General features: G+C 43.8%; 1 protein-coding gene and 1 long non-coding RNA gene across 3 annotated transcripts in view; one reads left to right on the top strand and one right to left on the bottom strand.

Moving 5' to 3' along the window:
* The window catches only part of KCNK12 (potassium two pore domain channel subfamily K member 12), a 28,745-nt gene extending 19,462 nt beyond the window's left edge, over positions 1 to 9,283 (bottom strand). For both annotated transcript variants that reach the window (XM_032683373.1, XM_032683372.1), the window contains exon 1: positions 8,932 to 9,283. In XM_032683373.1, the coding sequence (XP_032539264.1) occupies positions 8,932 to 9,283 (352 nt within the window). The remainder of the gene's footprint in view (positions 1 to 8,931) is intronic.
* Positions 9,284 to 16,366: 7,083 nt separating this feature from the next.
* Positions 16,367 to 18,772, top strand: LOC116784600. Its single transcript, XR_004356162.1, has 2 exons — positions 16,367 to 16,725; positions 18,480 to 18,772. It is a non-coding gene; the product is annotated as an uncharacterized LOC116784600 (long non-coding RNA).
* Positions 18,773 to 25,161: the final 6,389 nt, after the last annotated feature.

Below are 25,161 nucleotides of genomic sequence, written 5' to 3'. Positions count from 1 at the left end.
TTTCAAATCTCTCTACAAAAATGTACCTGGACTTGTTAATGGTTTAAACATGCCTTCATGAGCCTCTTATTTTAAAAAGTTTCAGCTGAAAGTAAAGAAGCAAACTGTCAAGTATCTTTTTGCTTGGGCAGCTCTTCTAATTTACTCAAGAAGGCACGAAGATTTTAAGTAACTTTAACAGAAATACAGTGTTGCAGAAATACAGGGTGACAGGACTGCTGACTAACCAGTTACTTCCCCTTTTCTACTTCTGCATTTAACCCTTCCTTAGTATGCATTTCCCTTGACTACTTTTTAATTTAACGATACTGAACAACTTTGCCACATTACCAGGGTAATTTTGAGCTTTCGATTTTATCTGAGATTTCCCTGGTCCTCACAGCTCTGCCAATAGCCCTTTTTGTAAATCAAATCATTTTATCAAACAGCTTCTTTCTACATCTCTCATGAAAATCACAATTTGGATTTAAGACCTTTACACTGCAGTCATTTCCCCCCACTTCCATGAGTCTTAAAGCAAACTTGACTCCCTGCACATTGAGCATGAGTGACACTGTATTTTTTGTTTGGCCTCAGAAAATAAATATATTGTTTGCACAATGCTCAGGCTGAGCAAAGAGATGACAGAATATTCAGTAATGAATAACTGAAAGGATCTCATCTGGTTTTAACAGAAATTTACTGAATTAGTTTCTCAACCAGTTCTCACATGGGTGAGAACTCGTTGCAGTTTCTGCCATGATTAAATTTGCCTGTGTTAGACTTGAGAATGAAAGGGAAACATTTGGCCAATCACTTCTGATGGGGAAGAAGCTGCAGTGGTACAAGCTCAGAAAGGTTAAAATCCATTGAGAAATTGCTGTGAGGCTACAACTGTTATCAAGGTAGTACTGCTTTTTTCATCCACTTACTACGGATTTTTAAACACGAGCAATAGCAGTGTCTCACTCATAATAAGTAATCCCATATGTTAACATCAAACCATTCAATTTCTTATCTTATTCCACTCCAAAGCTTTAATTACTTGAAAAGGCTGCTAATGCTTTGCTTCATCTAATGCAATTAGATTTAATTTTCATTCTACCTCTCATTTGATTCATGAGGGATTGCACTGAAACCTTCCAATGTCTAGGTGTGCCAGCCAGTGCCATCAACAGACCCACCGAGCTCGGGAAGATGTATTGTACAAAGTAATAACGAGTGCTGGCAACAGCAGACCTACATTTGTTTTAGAAACCTAGTGTGCCAATAAAATGAGTAAAGCAGGATTTCCTAAAGCTCTGAACACTGGTCTACTATTGACTTCAGCAGATGTAGGCTATTGAGGAGGTATTTGATTTGCCTGGATTGCTATGCAACTGCCCCTTGGATTATAGTTCTGTTTGCTACTAAAGCGTTTCTATTCACAGGAGGTTTTTATTGTCACTTCCAAGATTTACTGTGCTCGGGAGGACTTTCACATTTCAAATGTTCACCAGCATGAACCCTAATCTTTGCCCTAAACAGTCTTCTCCCAAAATGCCCTCAGATATGCACTTGGTGCTGACACACTACAAAAACTGTCTCTTTTGATAAAGGTAAGCAAGGCTCACACAGATCATGGTCACAGGTTATGTTTCCAACAATATCAAGCTCTCTTCACTCTAAAAATTGCAGATGAAATGTTCCAAGTTGTTTTTTTGTTGCTCTAACCCTGGTGGTATTATGGCAAGAGGTAAAATTCTCATTCACTTCAATTGCTGCAAAGATACGGCAACAACTGCATTCATTAAAATAAAGAAATGACATTGTATTTTCCAGCATAACACCAGGAGTGGGTATTGTTACATGACGTTAATTGCCAACAGAACTATCCTATAATTGCTTTCCCCTTCTCTCCACAATGAAGAGCAATTAAAGTTTGCATAAAAACAAGACAGTGTGCTGGTGAAGATGACCCATCGGTACAAGTGAGAAAAAATGATGAGGTGTGTATGATCTGTGTCAAACTGAAGACAATCAAGAGAAGAAAGAAATAGACCGAAAAAGAAACGGGGATCAATAGCAGGATTAACACAAGGGAAGAGGGACAGGAGTGATGAGGAACAGAAAGAAACTGTAAAGTTTTACTTTTGACTTCCTTGGTAGCTATTAACATGAAAGACTACAAGGACATCAAACAAATATTCAAAAGTTAATCAAGAAAACAAATCACCAGTAGACAATGGCATGCTAATTGTGGGGGAGGCAGCAGAAGCTGTAGAAATTAAGAGTACCTGAGACAGGCAGGTGAGCGGGGAGTGTTAGACAAGCTGCAAGAGAAAGAAAGGGGGAATATCCCCAGGACTGCAAAGCTGGGGGAAGAGTCTAGGGCTCCACAGGAACACAGCCCATAGGGTTTCAAGCAGGATTTGGATTTATGAGCCTGCAGCAAACGGAGCAGCTGATAAGCCTGGTAATTATGATCCCTCACTGCTATTACAGACGCGATAACTGGTTTACAGGGAGGTTGCTCAGTAATAAGAGACGGACTGGCTGGAGCCCCGTGAGTCACCTCCATGGATGGAGAGCTGTCAAAGTGGTGTTTTGGCACACCAATGTTTGGCTTGCAGTCACATCACCAAGCTCTTGTTAATGCATAGGGAACTAAAATACAGGTATTTGCTACCCAGAAGACTGAAGGCCAAATGGAATGTTCTGCTAAGCAGGAGGTATCTGCTCACTAAGCAGACACTGCTCCTTCAACTACCCGAGCTAGAGGTACCTTGAGGGCTGCACAAATGGAGAATTCATGATTACAGACTCCAATTGGTCTTCATTTTGAACCTGAACCAGCACATAGTAAGTTAGTATAAAATTTCCCCTGACTTCTGAGATGCTGAACCGTATCTCATGTGATGCTGGGGCAAATTCTTTATTCCCTGGTGTTATAGACAGGCTTTTGTGTTTCAGGTGGTTGCTCTGAGATGCTGTGGTGTTTGACATTCAGCTGGAGACCCCAGGTTTCAGTGTTCCAGCTGAGCACCTCAAACTCCATGGGCACAGCAAAAAGAAGTGCGATTTGTTTGGCTGTCCTCGACTTAAACTTCTCCAGCAGTAAAACAACAACGAGATCTCCATTGTACTGATGCTAGTGTTTTAAAACATTTGGTTTCATAGCTAGGGTTTAATATTTAAGAAATCTCTGAATCTGTTAGAGTAAGTAATCTAAGATAAAGTGCTCTGTAGAAATCACTCAGTTTAGATGACCAAAGCACAGTAATAGCTTCATTTTCTGTTGCTGGCATAACCCTACAAGGGCAGGCAAATCCTAAGCAGTACTGAGACTGATATAATATTTTCAGATTATTTTTTCTTTTAAAAAGGGTTTTATTTTAAATACTGGGGCTTTTCCCTCCTGCCTTCTAGAATAAAACCCCCACAAATTTATGACCAAAATTATTTCATCGAGACCCTACAGTGGGGACACCTCAAGTTACCCGTGTAATTACATGGAGGTACTCCAAGTAAAGCTTCCTGTTTTTGCTCTCAAGGACAAGAAGGCAAGCTGTGTTTTAGATTACCTTCCTGCTCAGAGCACACAACCTATGCCCACATACTAATGAAATGCCTATCTGGTACCCAAAGAAGTGAATACTCCTATGCAGCTATGGCAGGTAGAAAATACTGCTACAGTGCCAGGTCTTCCTCTGAGGAAAATCACTGTAGGATTACTTCTCTCCACAGAAGTATGCTGACCATTCACCTGCTGCCCTCTGAGCCTCCTGCTCTCTGTTCCTTATCGAGACTACCCAAGTGAGAAAATAACTTCCAGAAATCCACCAGCACATTGATTAAAACATGACATGCATCAAAGGAATCAGATCTGCCTGAAACACACTCTCATGCTGGCTGCAGACTGTATATAGGATGGCAAGGACAAATAACCTGACACTGCAGCTTAATGATACTGCTTGCTCTTCCAGCTGCTTTCTCATTTGGTTTTGTTTGATTATTTCTTAACTTTAAGAAGGTCAACTCTGGAGGCAACTCCCCCCTAATCTGAAGCCTCCCAAAAGCTGCCTGTACAAGCCTCAGGGAATAGCAGACCAATAATACTGATGCTGATCAGGTTTACATTCTGGTTTGGATGTCGCCTTTTCGATGCATTGGCTGTATAGACAGTGAGACTGCATTCACGGAGAGCAGAGAGCCAGAACCTCCTGTGGCCACGGCTCAAGTTCATATCCTGAAATACAGCAATGAAAAAGACAGGGCAAATATTCTTCCCCCTTAAAACCTTCAGATCATCTCAATTATTTGTGAAATTTCTTGCCAAATTATCCTATGAAGTACCTGCTCTTGCAGGCTCACTCCCTGGCTCCTAGCAGTGCAGTCCAACAGCTGACCATTCGCTTGCTGAGCTGTCCAACTGTACTTTGCACATCACTTCCATTAAATTATCACCTCCAGAACAACTGGACCACCAGATTTTTTCACAAGACTATGACGCAGAGCCAGAGGATATTTTAGACTTGAGTGGTTATGGTGCTTACGTTGTGGAGCACAAGCAGAAATGACATGCTGAGTATGATAAATCCCTACAGAGGATCCAGAGAGAAGAAGCTCCAACCCAGCTGACATCCTAAGCAAGCAGAGAACAGCTCCCAGAAGCCAGTGAGATGGAAGAAAACACTGAACATTGTGTCTCTCATTTAAGGTAAGAGTAGAACGTACCCCTTCCTTTTGTGTGGAGCTGTCAGTCCACCAGAATATTGAGTCATTTAACAGGATACCTCAGGGACAAGGAAAGGATAAACAGTCTTGCTCACTCCTACACACTGTGCCCTGAACACCTGTAGCCTTCACACAGTTTTACAGAGAGAGGATCCTTTTATCTTTTCTTCCCGGGGCCCTTCTCAAGCACATGTAACCCAGACATGTTCCATCCCAAAACAGTTCGCCCACAGTAACGGTCCTTTATAACATATTATATTGAAAAATCACTTTTACAAATTGGAGTACCTCTTTTGACCTCATTTTTTAATGTCTGGTATGGATTTCTATAAATCAATTATATCACTGGATTTATGAAACATACGTTCTTATACATAAGAAGCTTAAAATCCAAATTTGATAAGTCTGTGACTCAATATGTTTTACTAGTGAGGCACCTCAGGTTTATTCTAACATTTAAGAGAAGAAAAAAATCTTGGTATAGAGTCTAGACTCATGGACTGAAGTCAGAAATCCAGAGCTTCAGGCATTCCAGAGCTGCCTGATGTACTAGGCAGAATGAATCTGTGCTCCTAGAATATGGGGAAAGCTATGACTGATTATGCTGCAATACTTCACCAGGAAGAAAACTGGTCTGACTTCTGCTTTTGCTTTCAGTCTTTAACAAAGTGTTTGGAACTATCGATGGTTTGCATTTGGAGAAGGAAAGAAAAAACTCAACTGAAAAACAAAGTCTACTGTCGCTTAGACCAAAGAATCAAGAATAAATTTCACCTAGCTGCTCCTTAAAGAAATCAGAACAATAACAGCTGCCTACAAAAACACTACCTTTTGGAGTGCAAAATAATGACTGAATAGATGGTGTAATCTGACAGCAAACAACCAGAAATTAGACTGAAGAATTTTCTTACATAGCTCTGAAAAATCAAGATATGTCTAATCAAAATAGACTCATCATTTCATTATTCAAGCACAAACAATGCAATAGTAGAAAAATGAATGCCCAGATTGCTACCAAGAGGGTGTTTTATGGGCTGTAAGCCACTTGCTTTGTGGGTTATTCAGCAAAATGCTTTAATATTAGACTTATCATTTCATTTTAACTCTGATTTCTTAAAGATCCTACTATCATGTTTTTCACCCAGAGGATTTGACTGCATCCCTGTGCAATTAGGGAAATGCAGAACTGCAGCCAAGGAAGCACCTAATGACGGGGTGCTGCTCAGCTCTGCAAAGGCCCTGCTCAAGGAAGGTGGATGGAGCAGTTTTCTCCAAGCCTGGCTATGCCTAACCCTTGTTCACACAAGGATGAAGAACTGGAGTCTCTCTCCCTCTGTTCAGCTTACACAAACCCCAGGAAAACTTGCAGCCCTGTTCCTGTGTGACTATATTGATGTCTACGTATGAAAGATTTAGTAGTTTTATTAAAACTGTCGAAAGCAGAGTGAGGGCTTTAAAAGACACAGTGAGATACCTGTAAGCTGGAATCCTCTACAGATAAGAACCTGAGCAACCTGCGGGTGCTTTACCCTTGACAGACACTGCATACACTTGCTGTTTGTTAAGCAGTGAGTAAGAAAGCTTTCCAACACCTCCCTAGGATAGTAGCGTGTTTAGCTGGAGCAATAAAGTTGTTTTGACACACTTAACTGATGAAGTTGTTGAGGAAGGCAAGCTGTTTTGACTCTGGATGTCTGGTAGTTCTTGGTGAGGTTGAGTAAAGACACAGTTCTTGTCAATTAAGCATGACAGGAAAGCAAGTCAAATTGCTCTGAACCAGGACAATGTGGTGTGTGAGCTGACAGTGGAATTACAGGTACTCCAGGCAGGTAGGTACATAAATGAGCTGGCTGGGAGGGGAAAAATGGACCACGAAAGAACAACTTGGGAACTGCTCCCTCAGGTGACATTCTAATGCCTACCATTTGGTTTCTCCCTGATGGGACCATGAGCCAGACAGCTTTGGGCACATTTGACTAACAGTACAGTTTTGGGTTTTAGTTGGACAACTAGTTAATTCGCTGGATTTTTTTGCTTTTGCTGGGCAGAGCTGCCAATAATAACTGAATAAACCGTGTAGTGGAAGAAACCTTGCCCATGGAGAAGCAGCCAAGCTCACCATAGGCTTTGTCCCTCTATGAGCTGCAGCAGCTTGAAGAGGCATGGAAGGAGAAGGACTGAGGTGGGGGTAACAGTTCCTCTTCATCTGCAGGAACTGTACCTGTAGCTGGTAAAAGCTATTCCAGGACGGAGAGCAACAGCCTTGAGGGGTAGGAGATGCTGCTTCTGCTGGGCTGCACAGCTTGGCACCCCCAGCACAGCAGCTCTGCCATGGACTTTGCTGTGCCCAAAGGCAGAACTTGGCTTCACTTTGAGCTACCTTCTGCTGCATCTCCTCACCCAAAGCAAAGCCTTGTTCCATAGCAGGCTCTCTGAACTCACACAAAGTACTGTTAGTAATCCAGGAGTAAGCACTACCAGGTAGAATGCCAAGAGAAGGTACTGCTTGGGGAGTCCTTGTCATAACGTGGCCTTTGTTGTAGCTCAAAACAGTCTTCAGCCTCCATCTCCCATGTGAGATATGGGGCTATTTTTGGCTATAACGAGAGAGCAGTGCCCTGACGCCCTCAGTTGTGCTACCCGAATGAGAAACACAATTCTTGGTTCAGCCATTTACAGCGGGTCAAGACCTGCAAAACCCCCTGCTGATATCCTCATTCCCTCTGCCCAGGTACAAATGACTGCAGAAGGGGCAATGGAGATGCAAACAAATGCAAATGAAGAGAAACATTTTACATTTCAATTACCTCAGGGAGTAGAAGGCAGGGTTGGTGGGGAAGTGATGTGTTTACACATCACCTGAAAATTTCTGTTTGCTACAGCAGGTGTAAGGAAAGACTGAGTTTGTTAAATACACGGACTTTTTTGTCCAGCCATTCAGGTCAGTCAAAATGATCTTTTTTAAATGTATGTTCCAGTGATGAAGAAGGCCTAATGCTTAATTAAATGGTTTTCTAGTGACTGGACCATTGAACATACTTGCAAAGCAGAAGTTAACTGAACTATTCAATGCAAAAAGTAACTACCTGACAACACTGCTGTAGTCACCATCACGACTCTATTATACAGATTAGTCACTATTGCCAAAATATTTTCGAACCTAATGAATGTAAGTGCAATAATGAGCTGTGCGTTTCTGCCTCTCTAATAAAGGGGAAACACGACATTTATGGTCAGAAGCCCCAAGACAATTGGCTTGTTACAATACTTAAAATCTGTCAGAGTTAAGATCAGTAGGATCCTGTGTCCACAGGGACAGGATTTCTCAAGCAATAGCCTGAGATAGCCACGGCTTTACTTTGGCTAAATCTCCGATACAGTAGTTCTTAATTGTGCTTTTAGAGTAAGAAATTTTAGAATAAACCCCAGTAATTTTATATTAAAAAATATCCTCCCACCAAAACTCACCATTTGCTTACAAAGTGCTGCTCTTCCTGAACACCTATGGGATATTAACAACTGCAGCCAGCTGTGACCAGCGATACACGGAGAACGTGTATTATGCTACAGCTGGAAGACATACAGATTGTGTCTTTAATCACATACACATCTTAACTTTGCGAACTGTTAAAGCCGGTACCAAGTTCAGCGGCCAGGCACCGCGAACGCCCGGCTCTCACTCAGCATCTCCATCAGCCCGCTGCTTTCGGGGCCCCGCGCCGCCTCTCCCGGTACCGAGCCACTCTCCCGGCACCGAGCCACCCTCCCGGCACCGAGCCACTCTCCCGGCAGGCGCATCCCGGCGCGGTGGGGGCGCGGGCAGCGCTGCTCGGGGATCCGCCAGCCCTGCTCGCTCCTTCGGGCCGACTGTAAGAAACCCAGCCGCCGGCAGCAGAAGTTTAATGGGTAGGGACGGGACCCCCGACGCCGCCGGCCCGGGGCACCGACGGCCGGCGGTCCTGCGAACCCGCGGGAGCCGGAGCGCTGCGGGGCGGGAGAAGCACCGGTCCCCGGCTCCGCGCAGCGGGGCGGGCGGTGCGACCGCGACTCGCCGGGCTGGGAGGTTAGCGGGGGGACACAGGGAGCCGGACGCCCCTCTACTGCGAGGCCCCCGGTTGTCACAGCAACGCGGCAGCGCCTCTCCCCAAACTTTGGTCGCTATAACGACCGGGCCGCGGCCGCGGCATCCCCCGGGCGGGCGGTTCTGCGCCGCGGGGCCGTCGGGGCGGCGCTCACCTATGGTGGAGACGACGGTGCCCACGAAGTAGAAGGCGCCGGGGAAGTCCCAGCGGGGCCGCAGGGCGTCGACGCGGATGCCCGCGGCCATGGCCGCCTCGTAGCTCCGCAGGAAGGCGCGCAGCTCCGGCAGGCTGATGTTGAAGATGCGGCTGAAGTTGTGCAGGGTCCGGTTCCAGCGGAGCTGCGCCGCCGCCTCCGACGGGCTCTCGAGGGCCGAGAAGACGGTGGCGCCGGCGCTCAGGTACGCCGCGATGAGGGCGGCCAGCAGCAGGAACCGCCCGTTGTCCTCGTTGAGGGGCGCCAGGCGCCGCCGGCGGCAGGAGCCCGCCGCCCCCCGCGGGGGCATCATCCGGTGCGCGGCGCGGCGGGCGCGGCGGGCGGCGGGCGGCCCCCGGCGGGGGGCGCGGGCATGGGGCGGCGCCGCGCGGAGCCCGGAGCGGCGGCGGCGGCGGCTTCGCTGCAGGGGCCGCGGCTCTGAGTCATCCCCCGGCGGGGCTGCCCGCCCGGCTGGCGGCGGCGCCCCGGGGCCGCTGGCCTCGCCCGCCCGCCCTCAGCCCGACGCCCCGCGGCCCCGGGGCCGGGGGCTGCTGCGGCGCGGGCTCGGCGGCGCGCCCCGGCCGGCTCGCTCTGGCCATGCGGGGCGGCGGCGGCGGCGGCCCCGCCGCGGGGGAGACGCCGCGGGGAGGCGGAGGCGGAGGCTCCGCGCGGCGCCCGGTCGACGGCGGGCGGAGGGCGGGAGCGTGCGGCGCGTCCCTCGGGGAGCCGCATCCCCGGCGGGAAGGCTCCCCCAGCTCCGCCGCCGGTGCCGCCCGCCCGGGCCGGGCCGCCCGAGCCGCCGGTGCCGCGCCCCCGGGGCGCCGCCGCGCCCGGCCCGGGGGAGGGATGGGGCGGGACGGGGACGCCCTGCCCGGCCCGGCCCAGCCCTGCCCGCCGCTCCCCAGTTCTCCGCTGCCACCGCGGCCCCGGCCGGTGGCCGCCCCCCCGGGCGCGCCCGGGAAACAGGGACACGGGAGACGCGGCCGCTCCCTCGCTGTGTGTGCGATGCGCCTTTGCCGCTGCGGGGGTTGTTTGGCTTTGAAAACATTTCTCTCGTGCCCCGTGCCAAGGGAGGTGTTTTTAACGGAGTTGGTACCGGTCGGTGGAGCGCTAATTAATTAATTTTAGTCATTTCTAGGTGCGCGAATCGCTGTTTCTGATCTGACTCCAGATTTTGGGCTGCACAAAATTGGACCCAAGAAAATGATAAATTTTGGGTTCGGTGCCAAATGCCCATTCAATCTTAGCTAGTGTATGAAAGGTGGCTTCCCCCGGTCCGTCCCCCTTCCCCCCCCTCCCCTCTCCCCCCAATCCGGTGTATTCTGTCTTCGCTGTTTGCCTTGGAATAAACACTGTAGCCTTTCTTATCTGTTACGCTGCAGTAAGAACTGCAGTCCTTCCCTGGTACTTGAAGTAAATAATTACATTCGTATTTTTTAAATAAAACGAGAATTCACACTGATAAAATATTGCAAAGAGATGGGAGTGATGCCAGTCCTGCAAACGTGTGTGTAGGGGATGATAACACGTGTAGGAAAGATCTGGGCTTGGAGGAGCAAATCCTCCCCACGATTTACAGTTGCCAGTGTCAGTCTCACCACAACGGGAGCTTGTGTCCTGGTTTATGTTTTTTTATAGCCTAAGTTCTATTTTTTTAATACAGGAAAATATTTGCTGTCTCTAGGTAGCTACTTGATGTCTTTTAGAAAAGGGCTATTTGCCATCACTAGGACTTCTCCATAGCTGTTCTTCACACATTTATTTCTTATTTTGGATCTGAGAGATTTTGCTTGGCCATGAAATTTCACATTACTGGCAGTTATCTCTTGGCCACATCTGTAGTGGGAGAATTTCCTCCTTTTCTAGCAGACCGTTTATACTTGTCAGGTGAAGAAAATAGCTTGTGTTTACAACTATGCTTCCTAGGAAAAGGCTACTGATAAAATGCGAATACTTAGTTTACAAAGTACTCAAGTATCATATTTTGATAGCCACTAGCATGTTTAAACTTTGGTTTTTGCCACTATTGCTTTTGTGCTAAAGCATTTTTTTCAGTAGAAGTGAAAGTGTTTAGAAGTATCAAAGAAGATTTCCATCTTCTGTTTTGCTCAAGGCAACCGATACCACATACAATCCTTAAGAAAAAAAGTGTCTCCTATTTCAAAGTGTCAGTTGTGTCCCATTATAAATACTAAAACTAAGTAAAAATAAAATAATTAAACCAATAAATCACAAACCCAGTAGCTGTGAGAAGTAATAGTAGATCTCAAGGGCAAAAGAAGCAGAAAAAAAATTGGCAAAGTATGTCTGAACTAATCAAAAGCCCATTAAAAAGAGTGGAAAGTCTCTCATGGATCATCAAGGGCTTAATATAATAGGTCAGATATGGACCATTTAATGACAATGTCTATAGTTAGAAATAATTTCCACTCTGGTAATCCAGGAATGATTACATGCAATCCACTGTGCTAATTATGTAAAACTAAGCTACTTTACCTGAATATGCAGGAATTTTGTTGCTGTAGATGGATATTGGGCTTTGGATTCCTGGTACTTTTGTGTTTGCAGGGGAAATGAGACTGGTTGGTTGGTTGGTTGGTTGGGGTTTTTTTGTTGTTGTTCTTTTATATTTTTCCTGTTGGAAACATTGAAAAAGGAGAGTCCAGTTTTCTGGAGTCCTCAGCAATTTCACCTACTCTGAAAGGTCAGTGATGTTTTTAGTGAGAAGCCAGTTAGCAAAGTTTGTGTAACTCGTATTCTCATCATGCTGTTCATTGTCCCTTCTTGGGTGATGGCAGGGCCATAGATGAGGATGAAAAGTTGTCTGTTTCCTTAGGTGACAGGGCTGAGTCTTTTCCAAGCAGTCGAAGCCGACTGACTCTGTGTTGGCCTCTCTGGAGATGTCCCGCCTGGGAAAGGATGATGCTGGTGGGATGCTGAATAGCTTGAGGAATCACATAATAGATAGGAAAGCATACCAGTAACTTTCCATGAAGAAAAAAAAAAAACTAAGCTGAAGCAGCAAGGAATGTGGTTTAGCTGCTTCAGCATGGACAAGACAATATTTCAAGCATCACCGAATCATGGTTTCTAAGAATTCTGGCTGTTGACAGATTTTCAAAATGTTTTGACAACTCATTTCACTAAGATTTTTTTACTTGGAGTCTTGAAAATTTGTCACCATTTTGCAAAAATACTTCAGATTTTTTTGGTTATAAAGCTAGGGGGAAAAAGTCTATTTTTTTGCATTAAAGTCCCACAGAAAATGTATAGTCCTTTCCAAAGTAACTGACTCCTGGAAAAGCTCCATTAGCTGTATACAAATCCCTCAGAGCTGCAGGACTGTGGCTTAAAAGAAGGTCATGGTTTTGGTTGCTCTGATCCAATACCAGGATTTGTTTGAGGAAACATCCTGAAGCTGCTGCTGCATCCCTACTTGGGCAACTCTCTTAAAGGCAGTTATATGGTTAAATGAATGATGTTTTTATAAATTTTCTTGATTAATTGAATCAAATATCGAGGGATTTGGTGAAAACATCACTGTGTTTAAAATCATTTGCCTAGGATTTTTTTAAAAGCTGACGGTCAACTGTAAATTGGGTTTTATGCTCAAATTGAGCCCCTGCACTGTGGGCATATTGTATAGATGGCACCAGCCATTTTGTTTGTCAGGAGTGTTTGTGAAAGGGATTATTTTAATAATCCAAAAGTGATGTTTACATTATTATCTCAGTTCATTAGAGTGAAGCTTGTGCAAAGAAATGAGATGCATTCATTAAATGTTTAATTAAACTGTTGTCTGAAAATAGGTTGGAATGCTAAACATCCCACCTCATTATTAAAGAATAAAATTTAATATGATATTTTAAATCTGAAACAGCCCAGTTACTGCTATTCCTTTCAAGGGAGTAGTTACCTTTTTTTTTTGTGTGGGTAGAATCCTTAAATACTCAACCACAGTTTGACTAAGTGATTTTTACAAGCAACCACATTTTTTGACTTCACTGATACCAAGACCTCCACAGTTGTATTCTCGATTCCAAGACAAGCTTTTGCACATACATGTCCCCACTGACTTTGCAGCAAATATCTGCTGAGAAAAAAAAATCAAGTACATAATTTAGGAACTTTTTACCACTATATTGCCATGGAAGTGTCCCAAGCATTTATTTGGAAGTGTCTCAGGCAGTTTGAATGTAAGCATGCCATACAGTCCTTGACCTGAAATGTACAGCTTGTTTGGAGTAGCTGGACATATTTTCTACCTTGACAGTGACCAAAGACAAATAGATTTGTAACTGTTACTGCTGGAATTGATGTGCAGATGTTCTCATGTTGCTCTTTATAGGGCTCAGTATTGGCTGTATAAAGTAGTTTTTGTCTGTAATATGTACCAAAGAAATTACTTTTCAATGAGTGGCCTTATGGTTAGCCTGGGTGCTCAACAAACTTCGTGGGCAATGAGACTGCCCTCTTCTTCAGTTGTACCTCCTACTGGGTTTAGGGGACAGTCTCTTTGGTATTACTCTGTAATTAAAAGAAATGGAAGAGGTAGTTGGTAGTCTATCCCATCAGGGCCTGGGTAGCATTGTGAGCAAGGGTTTCGGTCACAATCCATAACAGAAGTGAATATGCCTGTTTTTAAGGTAGAAGCCAGGATACTTTGGGATAGAGGGTGAGACCTGCCTGGTACCCTACTTACAGATTGGGACAATGAAAAGTATACTAACTGCAAAGTACTGGGGGGAGAATGTGTGTTTCCATGGAGCCTTAGATGTTACTAATGTCTCCTCACCCTCTCAAAGCACTTTGGTAGATTTTGAAGCAAAAGACCAGCGTTGTGACCCAAATGGATTTTTATATTCTTGTGTCTCCCCTCTGAATTAAGGTGACCTTTTGGGGAGGGGAAAGAGAAAAAGGCAGGCTTGTAACTGGTCTTGAAGCCATGAGTTACCTGTTGCAGACAGATGGGTTGAAAACCAAGGCATCTTATGGATTGACAAGCAGGTGGTCCATCTGGAGTCTTGGGATGAAACTGTTGTCAGGTAGCTGTGTAAGCCCTAGTTGCTCTGTTAGTAACACTCTGTCTTTCATGAGAGCAGAGCTGAAGAAGCTGATGAGATGAACTTGAGAATCCTTTGGGAACCATATCTTGTGCTCCCAAACTCAAAATCAAGTCAGGGTCAGAGGCAGGAGTTAGCCATGTGCAGGTTTTGATTTGCTAGTTCTCACTGCCAGGGGATGCTAAGCTGTGTTGAAACAGGAGTACTGTTAACCAAATAGGGGGGTTTTTTACCAGGAGAATGTTTCTGCATGTTTAAGAGAAACAGAAAACATTTGCTGTTTAAATCAGAGATTCCTGCATTCTTCCTGCTAATTTATGAATAGTTATGCAATGTCTTTTTTTTTTTTTTTTTTTATTTTTCCTGAGGCCCAGTCATCTAAATACACTTTCTCACTTTCACTACTCTCACTCAGAGAATGATCTAATAAGCACTGGCAATTACATTCAATTTAAATGTGATGAATAGCCAATTTCCAAAGGCCTGATGCCGTATAATGCTCTGAGCATCCTGATCACATTAATATGTTCTCACTTGCCTGTAATGTCAACAGAAGCTGGAGGCGCCCTGCGTCTTGTGCAGGTAGTTCTGTATTCAGATGACCTCTTTTCCTCCCAGTCTTTGGTGGTATGAAATTTTGTATTTTATGGGAAAACCTTCCACTCTGGTGGCTTATGCTCTTTCTGCATTAGTTGTGCTTATTTATTTTCTGTTCTTGCTCTGTGCGGGAAAATCTCAGTCAGTGTTTTGGCATGCAAAGGATTTTTAATACATTTTAATAATGGAAAGCTACTGTTCTACAGCTGAGGGTGATGCAGCTCTGTAATATTCCTGAGATCCTACAAAGGATAATTTCTGAATGCAGACCTCACTGTTGAGTTCGTGTAGACTATTAGGCAACAAACCAGTTACCTTCTCGGTTTTTTTTGGATCTCACCTTGTTCAGCATAACAGGAACCTTGCCTTTCAGAAGACATCAGCATTCTTCAGCTCTCCAAGTGAACAGCTGAATTCTTGAAAGGACTGAATGGCCAGTTAGGCATTTCTGCAACATGTCATTTCTCTTGACAAGAATTTGGAGGAAAGAGGACAAGCTCTTTGTAAGCCTCTCTGTTGAGGTGAGAGAGGTGGCCCCTGTATTCTGTAGCTGAGGTTTAGAGTGCAGAGGGGAGGGATGGATGGACAGAGGCATGGATGGATGGGTGCAGAAACCTATGGAATGGGATGGGATTGGTGCAGCTCCTGAGAAATCCGCATCCTCCAAGTCCATGCATGCCTGTGTACCGATGAGCTGCAGGGAGCTTGCCAGGAAGGGAATTAATTTTAGAGTGTGATTTGGAAAATGATTCAGTTTAAAAATTGCTATTTTTGATGGGCTACTTTCAGCTGGGATCCAGTCCCCAGCATGTTCCCAGAAGCACTTGCCTTGCTGCAGCAGAGCGTGGTGAAGAGTGGAGGAGGAATGTCTGTCTGGGAGCCCGGAGTCCTGAATCTCGTGATGCTACTGAGACAACAATGATGGGAATGAGTCCTCCTTACATTTCATGTCCCTTCCTGCATTTGACAGGTGAGTGCTTTAACCTAGTTGGTTTGATGGACATGGCAAAGGTAACTCTCCCACTCTCCCTAGGGGTTCACTGTGCTCAAGGGAAGGTGCAGGCATGTGGATCTGGAAATGGGGCTGCTGGGCAGACAAAGTTGCAAGACAGCCAAGTCTATTTATCTTATACATATAAAAGCCAAGGACAGCTTGAGAAATTGTCAAAACAAGTTGTGAAATGGCAAACACCTTTATCATGCCATCTGAAGATGTACTGTATGTATTTTACAGACCCTGGGGCTACAGCTCCTAGAAGTCTCTCCAGCCAGTGGCATCGAAATGAAACCCGCTAAACTGACACTCACTCCATCAGGATGAACCTTTACAGAAGTTCAGGACAGGCAACCTTTGATCACAGCACTGAAGAAAATATTGGCAATCCCTTTGGCCTGCCAGATTTGTTTTCTAGAGTGAGAAGCTTCAGAGAGTGATCCTTGCTGATTAACACCTGTCAGTTATCAACAGACAGGTCAAAATGTCTCTTCTGTCCTGGATTTGTCCCTCATGTTTTTTTCAGGTGCGTACTGACTGATGGTCCTCTGAGACCATTTACCCTGCTGAGCTTTTCCTAGGCAGGTTCCACTTGTGGCTAGGCAGCTTCATACAATTTGGTTTGTTCTCGAGGACGTGTGGAGTCAAAGCATGTGGCTGAACACTGTGCTCTGGTTCCCATGCAGGTATCAGGACTGGTGATAGTTTTTGAGAGCATTAGCATTCATCACATTAGCATTAGCATTCATCACATTAGCATTAGCATTCATCACACATTTATTGGTACCTGACCCAAGGCTCCTGGGAGTGACTGGCTGATGTGTTTCCTGGGCAGTGGACCAGATGAGACATATGTGTGAGTGTGTGCATGTGTGTGCACGCAGATAATTTCCCTTGCATTAATAAAAAAAGTGAGCCTACAGTTGGTTGATCATCAGTGTATCCATCCAATGTATGGCAACTTGTGCTGAGTGACCAACTTTACACAAGGTCTCATTTTCACTCCCTCCTCTCTCTTTTGTTGGGCGTTGCTAAGAAGTGGAAGCGTGATCATTTTCTGAGTTGCTTCCCTGCTCCTGTTCACTTTCTGACATGCAGCAGGTGAGTAGCCCAGTGTCAGGCTGTATGGGAAGGCTCTGAGATCCAGCAAGAAGGTTCCCAAGGCAGCAAAGGGGTGCCAGTCCCTCTCTGGTTCACCTTGCACACAGCAGAGAGTGTTGACTGTTCCACTGTGTTAGAGGGGAAGAAAGGATGGTAAAAGGGTGCCTAACATTGTGCTGCTTAATTATTATTTCTTTTGGGGGTAATATTTGTGTGTGAAGAGATATTATGGTACATTCTATATCTAAGAATGAGGCACATACAAGGAAATCAACATCATCTTTAGAGCAAATTCTAAGCTTCTCCTAGGAAGCAGAAAGTGAAGAGAATGTGATGGTGAGGAGGGCTCCCTTTTGCAGTTGTCCATTCTTGCTTCTAATGTGGTGAGCAAACGGGGGAATGTATCAAGCTTTAAAAAAAAGTAAATTCTAGTTTGCTATGTAGAGGTTTTTAAAGGACCTTTCTTTACAGATTAAGGTTTTCTGTTATTTATAGCCACATAAAAGATGTTTCATCTGTAATACCAATACATTCTTTGTGCATGTTACGAAAGAAAGACAACTGCTGTGCCACTGAGCATGCAAAAATGTGCCAGGGAAAACATTTGGGACCAGAGCCATTTTCATCTCTGGTCTTCTTAGCCTGGAAATGAACTTCAGCCTCCCATTTTCAGCCTCCCATTTTCCTGTTTTTGGAGATGGCCACTGGTCATATGCACCTAGGCACTAGAGGGAAACAGAATGAAGAAGTTTGGCAGCATTTTGCAGTCATTTCACAAATGAGCAATCAAAGTGGTGGAAAGGGAAAGTGATTAAAATTCTTGCAGGGGATTTAATCCACTGTAGGTGTATCGTAACCAGTGCTGTCACTTTGGTTTGACACTGGGATATAATTAAGCCCTTAACAAGCACTTATCAGGGGAAAATTCATCAGTTGAAAGAGAAATAAAAATGCACAATGAAGAACATACAATATTGAAACCAAACTACATGGTGTACTTCAGATAAGTAAGAGCTTAGGTAAGGAATGAGGTGAACATAAAAGAATAGTGGGATGAGAAATGCCTAAGAGTGGACACTTCAGAAGTGGAGTAAATAATGGTAACTCTGAGAGCACACGGTACCTGAGAGATCACCTCTGTAGCTCTGCATCTGTGAGAAGTGCAGGAGGTATGGATGGAGAATAGAAAGGTTTCTGAAAGCTTTCTTTAAAAAGGTTTCTGAAAGCTCAGGCTTAGAGTCTTCTCTGAATATTTCCTCCCAGCTGCACAGTCTCCTTGCTGGCCCTTCAGGTTTGTTGACTTCCAGTTACGTGAGATAATCAGCGTGGTCTGGCGCAGAGGTTGGAAGGTTTTCAAGCACTGTTTGCCAAACTGTATTTTAATTTTCTAAATCAGAAGTTCAGTGTGCTAATAGATGTTTTGGAGATGTGAGATCTTGTTCCTTGTGAAAGCAAGCTGCCACTGGGGCAGCTGAGGGGCTGCTGGGTTTCCTTGGACTCTCAGCTGTATCTCAAGACAGAGCCATTCCCATTTTGCCACGACTCTGTATCAGGTTCAGCCCCTGTACCTTCTGATGCCACCGTGCTGTCAGCTCCTGACTCCTGGTCTAACAGTCAGGTCCTCTGATTCAGGCTTAGGAAGCATGGGGTTTCTCACCGGTTATAAACTGATTTATTACAACACCTTGACCCACTAATTTCTCTTCCAATTGCCTTGCTTACCCTTCTGACCTTGGTGCTGTTTCTCTCCTTAGGCTGAGAAATATTCCAGAATAGAATGTCTTTTATTTTAATACGTTGTCACAACTGCGTTGGAGATGCAAAGAAATCATGGCAAGCTTCCCACCATCCACGAAGGAAATAAAAGAGAATCCTGCTGGTGTGAGAACCATTGTACTGGGGACATCTTGCCATGCTGATAATGATAGAAGAATAAAATGCTCTGCTGTGAAAAAGATACATTCTAGCAAGCAGTCTTCATTGCTGTCCAAATGCCAGCATGGCTTATTATTTTCTAATGAAATGAAATATATTCGTGCTCTCTGAAGTTGACTGTGTTGATTTAATTTGTTTTATGATCAAGATTCTAAATTTCATATCTTTTATGTTTTATAAGTAGTGAGCAGGGATTTAGCTGCATGAGGCGTATTAATATCAATACAGTTAACTCCCCATGCACTTCTTTAAAGACTATTTTATACATAACAACCTGGAATTTCACCTCTATATTTCTCCTAGTCTCTGCAGGAAAAAACAGTGATAGCTACTCTGAAGGCAAGCACACATTTTATTATTGCTCTCAAAGCAGTAAGCATTTTTTAGTACTCTGAATTTTTCCTGCTGACAAACAGGCAGTGTGTAACATAGAAATCAAATAGCTGCTTTTTTTTGTGGTCGGACTGGGGAAAGCAACAGAATGATCTCAGGCAAGAAATCACAGATTATTCTTTATTTTTTGTGATTTCAGTGTGCTGTCTTTAGAGTTTTTTCTTATAGAACTGGAATGCACTAAGTTATGGAGATACTTCTCCAGTGTTAAGTATTATTAGAAAAGGAATATTCACTTTTCTAGAGGAAATATTCTGGATCTGCTTCCTTCCTCATGAGTAAAAATGATCCAAATACCCTTGAGAATGGGAACTGGGGGAAAAAAAAAGGCATGCTTTCAAAGCAAAAGATGTTAATTTTATTCTTTCCTTGTCCTTATGAACCATGTTTCTGACTTTCATCCCAACCATTAAATTTGTCTCTCTGTACTAAAACACAAATGTCACATCTTGAACACTTGTCCATCCAGGAGAATGGAACAATCTGGGGATGATCCTAGATGATTTTAAGTATTTTCCAGAAGAAGGAAAAGTCTCTCAGCATCACCTGAAGACTGTTGGTGGATCTTGGTCATGACGAGATGTTCTGTTTGAGCTCAGCCTGGTGAGAACTCTTACCAGAACAGAGTCTGTGCTGTGGGATAAACCAGCTGGCTGGACCCACAGCATGGTGTGCACTTTGTAGGGTGTTATCTGTGGGATCACACCTGTATCATGCTTACCCTCAAGTAAGGAAACATTACATTTGTCGGAGTTAGGCTTCCTAAAATTTGCCTTTCCTGATTTGACTTGTGATTCAGATAAAAAAAATTCAGGTTATTCCAATGGTACTTCACAAGGGTTGGACTCGTGATGGCCCAGTCACAATTTTCACCTGGTTTGGGATTGCAAAACACTCCTTTTGCTCTGAACTGAGTACATTCCATTTGGTAAGCATGGAGTGTCTCTGGAGCTGTGAGTTTCTGGTCAGGAAGAAGATGGTGCACCGAACCGGTCAATAGTACTGTTGTGTATTAATCCCATTAAGCAAATTCTCTCATCTATGATCAAGTGCTGAAGTTTTAAGGGGCCATTGCAATAAAACAGAATGTAAATCATCACCTTAACACAGTATGTAGAGGCTTGTGCCATGGGATTCAGCCTAACAACAAAGTAAATCTATGAATCATCTGGAAATGACTGAGGAGATGAGTGCCTGGATTTCATCAGTTGAATATCAAATAATCATGTGCTGTCAGTGTGTATGCCCAAGTCTCTCTCTCTTGCGCACACACACACACACTGGAAGTGCATAGCTGATGGAGATGTAGCTCAGGAGTTCATTATTTGGCAGTTGCAGGACTTATGAATCCTGAGGACTGCCTGACCTTAAGATACTTCTAGGCTTCATCATATTTACAGAATCGCAGAATCAGTCATGTTGGAAGGGATCACAGTGGGTCATCTCGTCCAACCTCCCTGCTCAAGCAGGGTCATCCCAGAGCACATGACACAGGATTGTGTCCAGGTGGTTCTTGAATATCTCCAGTTAGGGAGACTCCACAACCTCTCCAGGCAACGTCTTCCAGGTCACTTGCACAGTAAAGTTGTTCCTCCTCGTGTTCAGGTAGAACAATCATTAAGACAGAAATTCCCATTGTATAGCACAACAGCTGCTGCAGATTAACTCCCACGTCCACCTTTTCAACCTTTATAGGAAAGCATTTCGAATTTTGTACTTCCAAATGCTTACAGCTCATTCTATCAGAACAAGGCAAAAAAGGGAGAAAAGGCCCGGCATTGGGACTGGTGTCAATACATGAATCAGAGGGATGAAGATCAGGGAAAGAAAAGGTATGTTCAAGCTACAGAATAATGTTGGCCCAAAAGCAAATGAGTGTGTACTACCTATGAATACACTGAGAGTCAATATTTGAGAATGTTCCTAGCTATTGAAGTAATCAAGATTTTAAGTGGTGTTCCAGTAGGAGGAATGAGAGCAAAAAGCTGCACTTCCTGTGAGGTGGAGTCTGAAGTGTATTATGTAAAGTGATGTCTGCAATAGTGAAAAACTGAATTTAATGGCAAAAGAGCCCCAAAACATCATCAGATATTTCAAGTTGGATAACATACAGACCTCAGTCATATATGATATCTCTTCCTGATCACTGCTAAAATGGGTGTTGTGTTTCTACCCTCTTTTCATGGCAATATTGACTTTCAGGAGTCAAATAACTACTGTAAGCTTGCTGGGGAATGCATTTAGGAAGAAAGGCTAGGGCTGATTTTGCTAGAACATCCTTATCAGTGGAAGCAAAAAGAAAAAAGTTACATCTGTTTTATTTTACTAACATGAAAGCTCCTCAAGGTATCCGTCATTCAGAACCCAGCAGGAATTTTCCAACTGAGGAGGAGAAAGAAAAATGTTTACTAAAAGACAGATTGCAAACATCAAGCTGCCTGTTCTGTAATTGATCTTTTACACTGAGAATATCCAGAAGATCTATACTTATGGTTAGACTGTTATTTGGAAAGCCAGTAAAATACATTCTGCTGAGAACTGCTTCATATTAAGCCTGCAACCTAGGGATCTTTTAAAACACAGCAATTGCCTTGGATGTTCATTTTAAGCCAGACACTGCTCTGTACATTTAAAGCAGTAATTTATCTTTCGGACCCAGAGGAGGTTTGGGGTTTTTTTCCCTTGCTTGATTAAGAAGCATAAAAATATGACAAAGGAGAAAAAAGGGCTATTAGACAGGTTTTTGTTAGATGTCACGCTCTTAATGCCTTCCTGAATGAAGAGAGACAAAAAAAAAAAAAAGGCACCTCTATGCTCAGAAGTCTGGAAGGTAGGTGCAAATGTTCTTGGGTAGGGAAGCTGTCAAATTCAGTCCATGGGGCTGCACTTAGCTCAGTGAAACATGATGGGAAAGCCCAGAAATGCGGCAATGATGGTCACATGCCTTAGTTGTTGGCTGAACAACCATATTGTCATTTTTAGGAGATGCACTTCTACACTTTGTCATATTGACCTTTAGTTTCTTATCACTGCAGATTGATCTCCTCTTGTGTGCTCTTTTCCCAGCCTCTTTAATCAGCATTTTCTTGATGAGAAGATGACTAGTAATTAGAAGATTAATTTCTACTAGGCAGAAACTCAAGTCTTTATCAATCATCCCTTCAACTGCTGCTGCTGCTAAGAGATGCAGACATGGAAAAGAGATTTAATATTTACTGCCATTCTTTCTGCCTTGTAACATGAAATTATATCCGCATCTCCTAGGCTCCTGTTTAGTACTTATGCACAAACTTGTTGTCTTCCATGCAGCAGCAAAGAAAGTAAAGAGGATGAACAACCCTGTGGTATCTGAGCACTTGCTGCATTCGCCTGTTCCATTGCTTCTGTAAGGCTGGAATCCTCTTCAGCAAAGCACCTTTCACAATCATTTCCCAACAGAGGTGTGATAGCTATAAGCTATCTCCTTGTCTCTGATATTAAATTCTCTGATATTAATGGATTATGACCTTCAGCATCGTCAATATTATTGAGAACAATATTGTGATACTGGAAAGTCAATCAAACCTCACCTTTTACATTAAATGTTACAGGGTTTCTACCTTAGCAATCTGAAAGGAAGCAATTATCCTGGATTCATGAAAACATCTCAAATGTAAAAGACACCAAGTAATGATTGTTTTCCCTTCACCCCCTAAGAAAGCAGATAATTAGAAAAGAAAATAAATAAAGACCCTGGTGAAAGGAAAAGGTATATAGGTGGGGGCCACAGGTCCTTCATAAGAAATTCTGCCTGCTTGCATCTGCACAGTGCACTTGCAGTTCAGCAGTTTCTCAAAGGCAAGTGGGTTGCCTTCACAGCAGTTTTTGATGCATCTTTTGGGGGACCCGAGGCTAAGAATTGCCCAGCTGTAATTTGCAATTCTACTTGCTGCCTGTTTCCACACATGCGATAAAAATTCCTGTACCCTCTTATTTTTGAGCATAGCTCGCTAAAGGCAAGGATCCCCAGGGAAATCTAAAGCAAAATCGTCTTCCTGTTTTATGACAACAGTTAACTTTGAATTTAAAAACAAATAAAAAATTTCTAACTTAGCCCAAAACGATACTGGCTTTTTGAACGAAAATTTCGGAGTTGAATAATTGGAATTTTGATATCATCCCATATGTGTTTATGAAGTAATATCGTCCCAAATGGCTAGTGATGCAGTGCTTTCTCAGTCCTGCTGAATAAATCTATTTTAAAAGTCAATTCCCAGTAAAAGAGTTTGAAAAGCTACTCTCGCTATTGGCTTTATTTGCAACAGTAAAAGTCTGCCAATTTCAGGCTTCATCCTGAAAACACTGGGAGCTCAGTCCCTTATCCTGCAAAGCCTTTCATCACAGGCTTAATTTTGAAACACATGAACAGTTCCTAGTGACATCTGCAGAGTAAGTCATCTTCAACAGCTTCAGTTAAGCACACCGTCCCCCTGGACCAGAGTGATTTGTTATTCAGAGCACAGCACTGTAAAAAAAGTGTTCACCAATAGAAGGTTTCTGAGGAGTTGTTGACTGTGGTGCTCCATTGAAGGGAGTGGGGCAGGGGAGCAGGGATCAACTATAGTGAGCAATGGCATTTGGGAAAAACAGGAGGCTTGTCTTCATGCATTAAAACTCTTACTTTTCTTCATCCCAAAGATTTGGTTAGCTGGAAGTTTATCTTGTTCTGGGAGTGTGTTCAGGCCAAACGCCATGTCAGGCTCCCACAGGCTTTGTGGGTTTCTGCTTGTTTCAGAGGTTTCAGTTCCCCTACAGGCTTCTGCCCAGTGAGGGAAATGCTGTTGAGGCAGAGGATGGAATGGCACGGTATTGTTCGGCCCTCAGAGATGTAAATGGGTGCTGGTGAAGGAGGATCTTCTGCTACAGCCTGAAACTTGGCACAGATATTGCTTCACTGCACTGAGTGCTTTTAATCTGATGGAGCCTTCTTTATTCAAATGGCATCACTCTCAACTGACATCAGGAGTGAAAATCTTGAATAGAAATGTATCTATCTGTAATTGTAATCAGATTTTACAAACTTACCCTCTCTACCACTTTGGCCATGCAGTGATTCCTTTCATGTTTGTTTGGGAAGAAAGCCTGGTAGGTCATCGCCTGTAGGCATGAATTGTTCTGTAGGAAGGAAGATCTCATGAGGGCAGGTGCACAGGAGACAAATGGATGGTATGGCCTTGCGTTGACAGAAACTGTTATTGGCATGGAAGAAGTGTAATTTCAATCTCACTATAAAAAATGAAGCCAATAGCTTTGTGGATAGTGAAACTCATACCGAATATACTCATCCAAGCCTAAGGAACATGAAGAGGGCTCTGACTCAGGTGGGTTGAAGGCAGGTCAAGGTGAAACCATTTTGTTCACAGCAGATGAAGCAATACTGACAGTGCACGAGTAGATGGAGAGCTTATTTCAGACCAGTGAATGTGGTGCTGTGCATGAGATGTCCTCTGTCTGCAGGAACAAAATAAGGGACAGTAGAGTGGCAATGGGCTTGTGTAGCATAAGCCTTAAAGTTCAGGAGCTCAAAATGTTAAATGTTCACCAGGACTGTTCTGTAATAACCTAAAATGTGATGAGGCTTTTTGTTCTGTTTTGTTGTGTTTTGTTTTATGAGAGCTTACTGCTGCTTTTAGTGGCCTTCCAGAGATAAGCTCTCAGCTAATGTGGAACACATTTACAGTGCTGGCTGTATGAAGTGCATTCTGATGGAGCAGTCTTTCTGCATTTTAAGTTTCTGCTTTTGCCTTGGTTTGAACAAATAGGAAGGAAATAGTTAATAATTAAACTTAGCAGATAATACTGTTTACAGCTATTGAACACATTAAAAATGGTTTTCTGTGCTTGGCACCTTTATGCCTTGTACTTGTGTACAGAAAAAAACCTCATTTTGCTCCCAGCTACAGGTAGTGACACAGGAGTCCCGGGTTCTTCCAAACTCTTGCTTTGAAATCTTACTTCTGTTCTTTCTCAGATTGCTTGTTCCAACCCAGGGTCATTCAGACTGAAAAGACATCCTTAACCTGAGTGCATGGAAAGCAAGGTCAAGGTCTGTCAGTTAAATAAACTGTA

This window comes from Chiroxiphia lanceolata, chromosome 3 (assembly GCF_009829145.1).
Source record: "Chiroxiphia lanceolata isolate bChiLan1 chromosome 3, bChiLan1.pri, whole genome shotgun sequence".
In the NCBI taxonomy this organism is placed as follows: domain Eukaryota; kingdom Metazoa; phylum Chordata; class Aves; order Passeriformes; family Pipridae; genus Chiroxiphia; species Chiroxiphia lanceolata.
The sequence above is the reverse complement of the archived record's forward strand: the minus strand, read 5'-3'. Positions and strand labels throughout refer to the sequence as shown.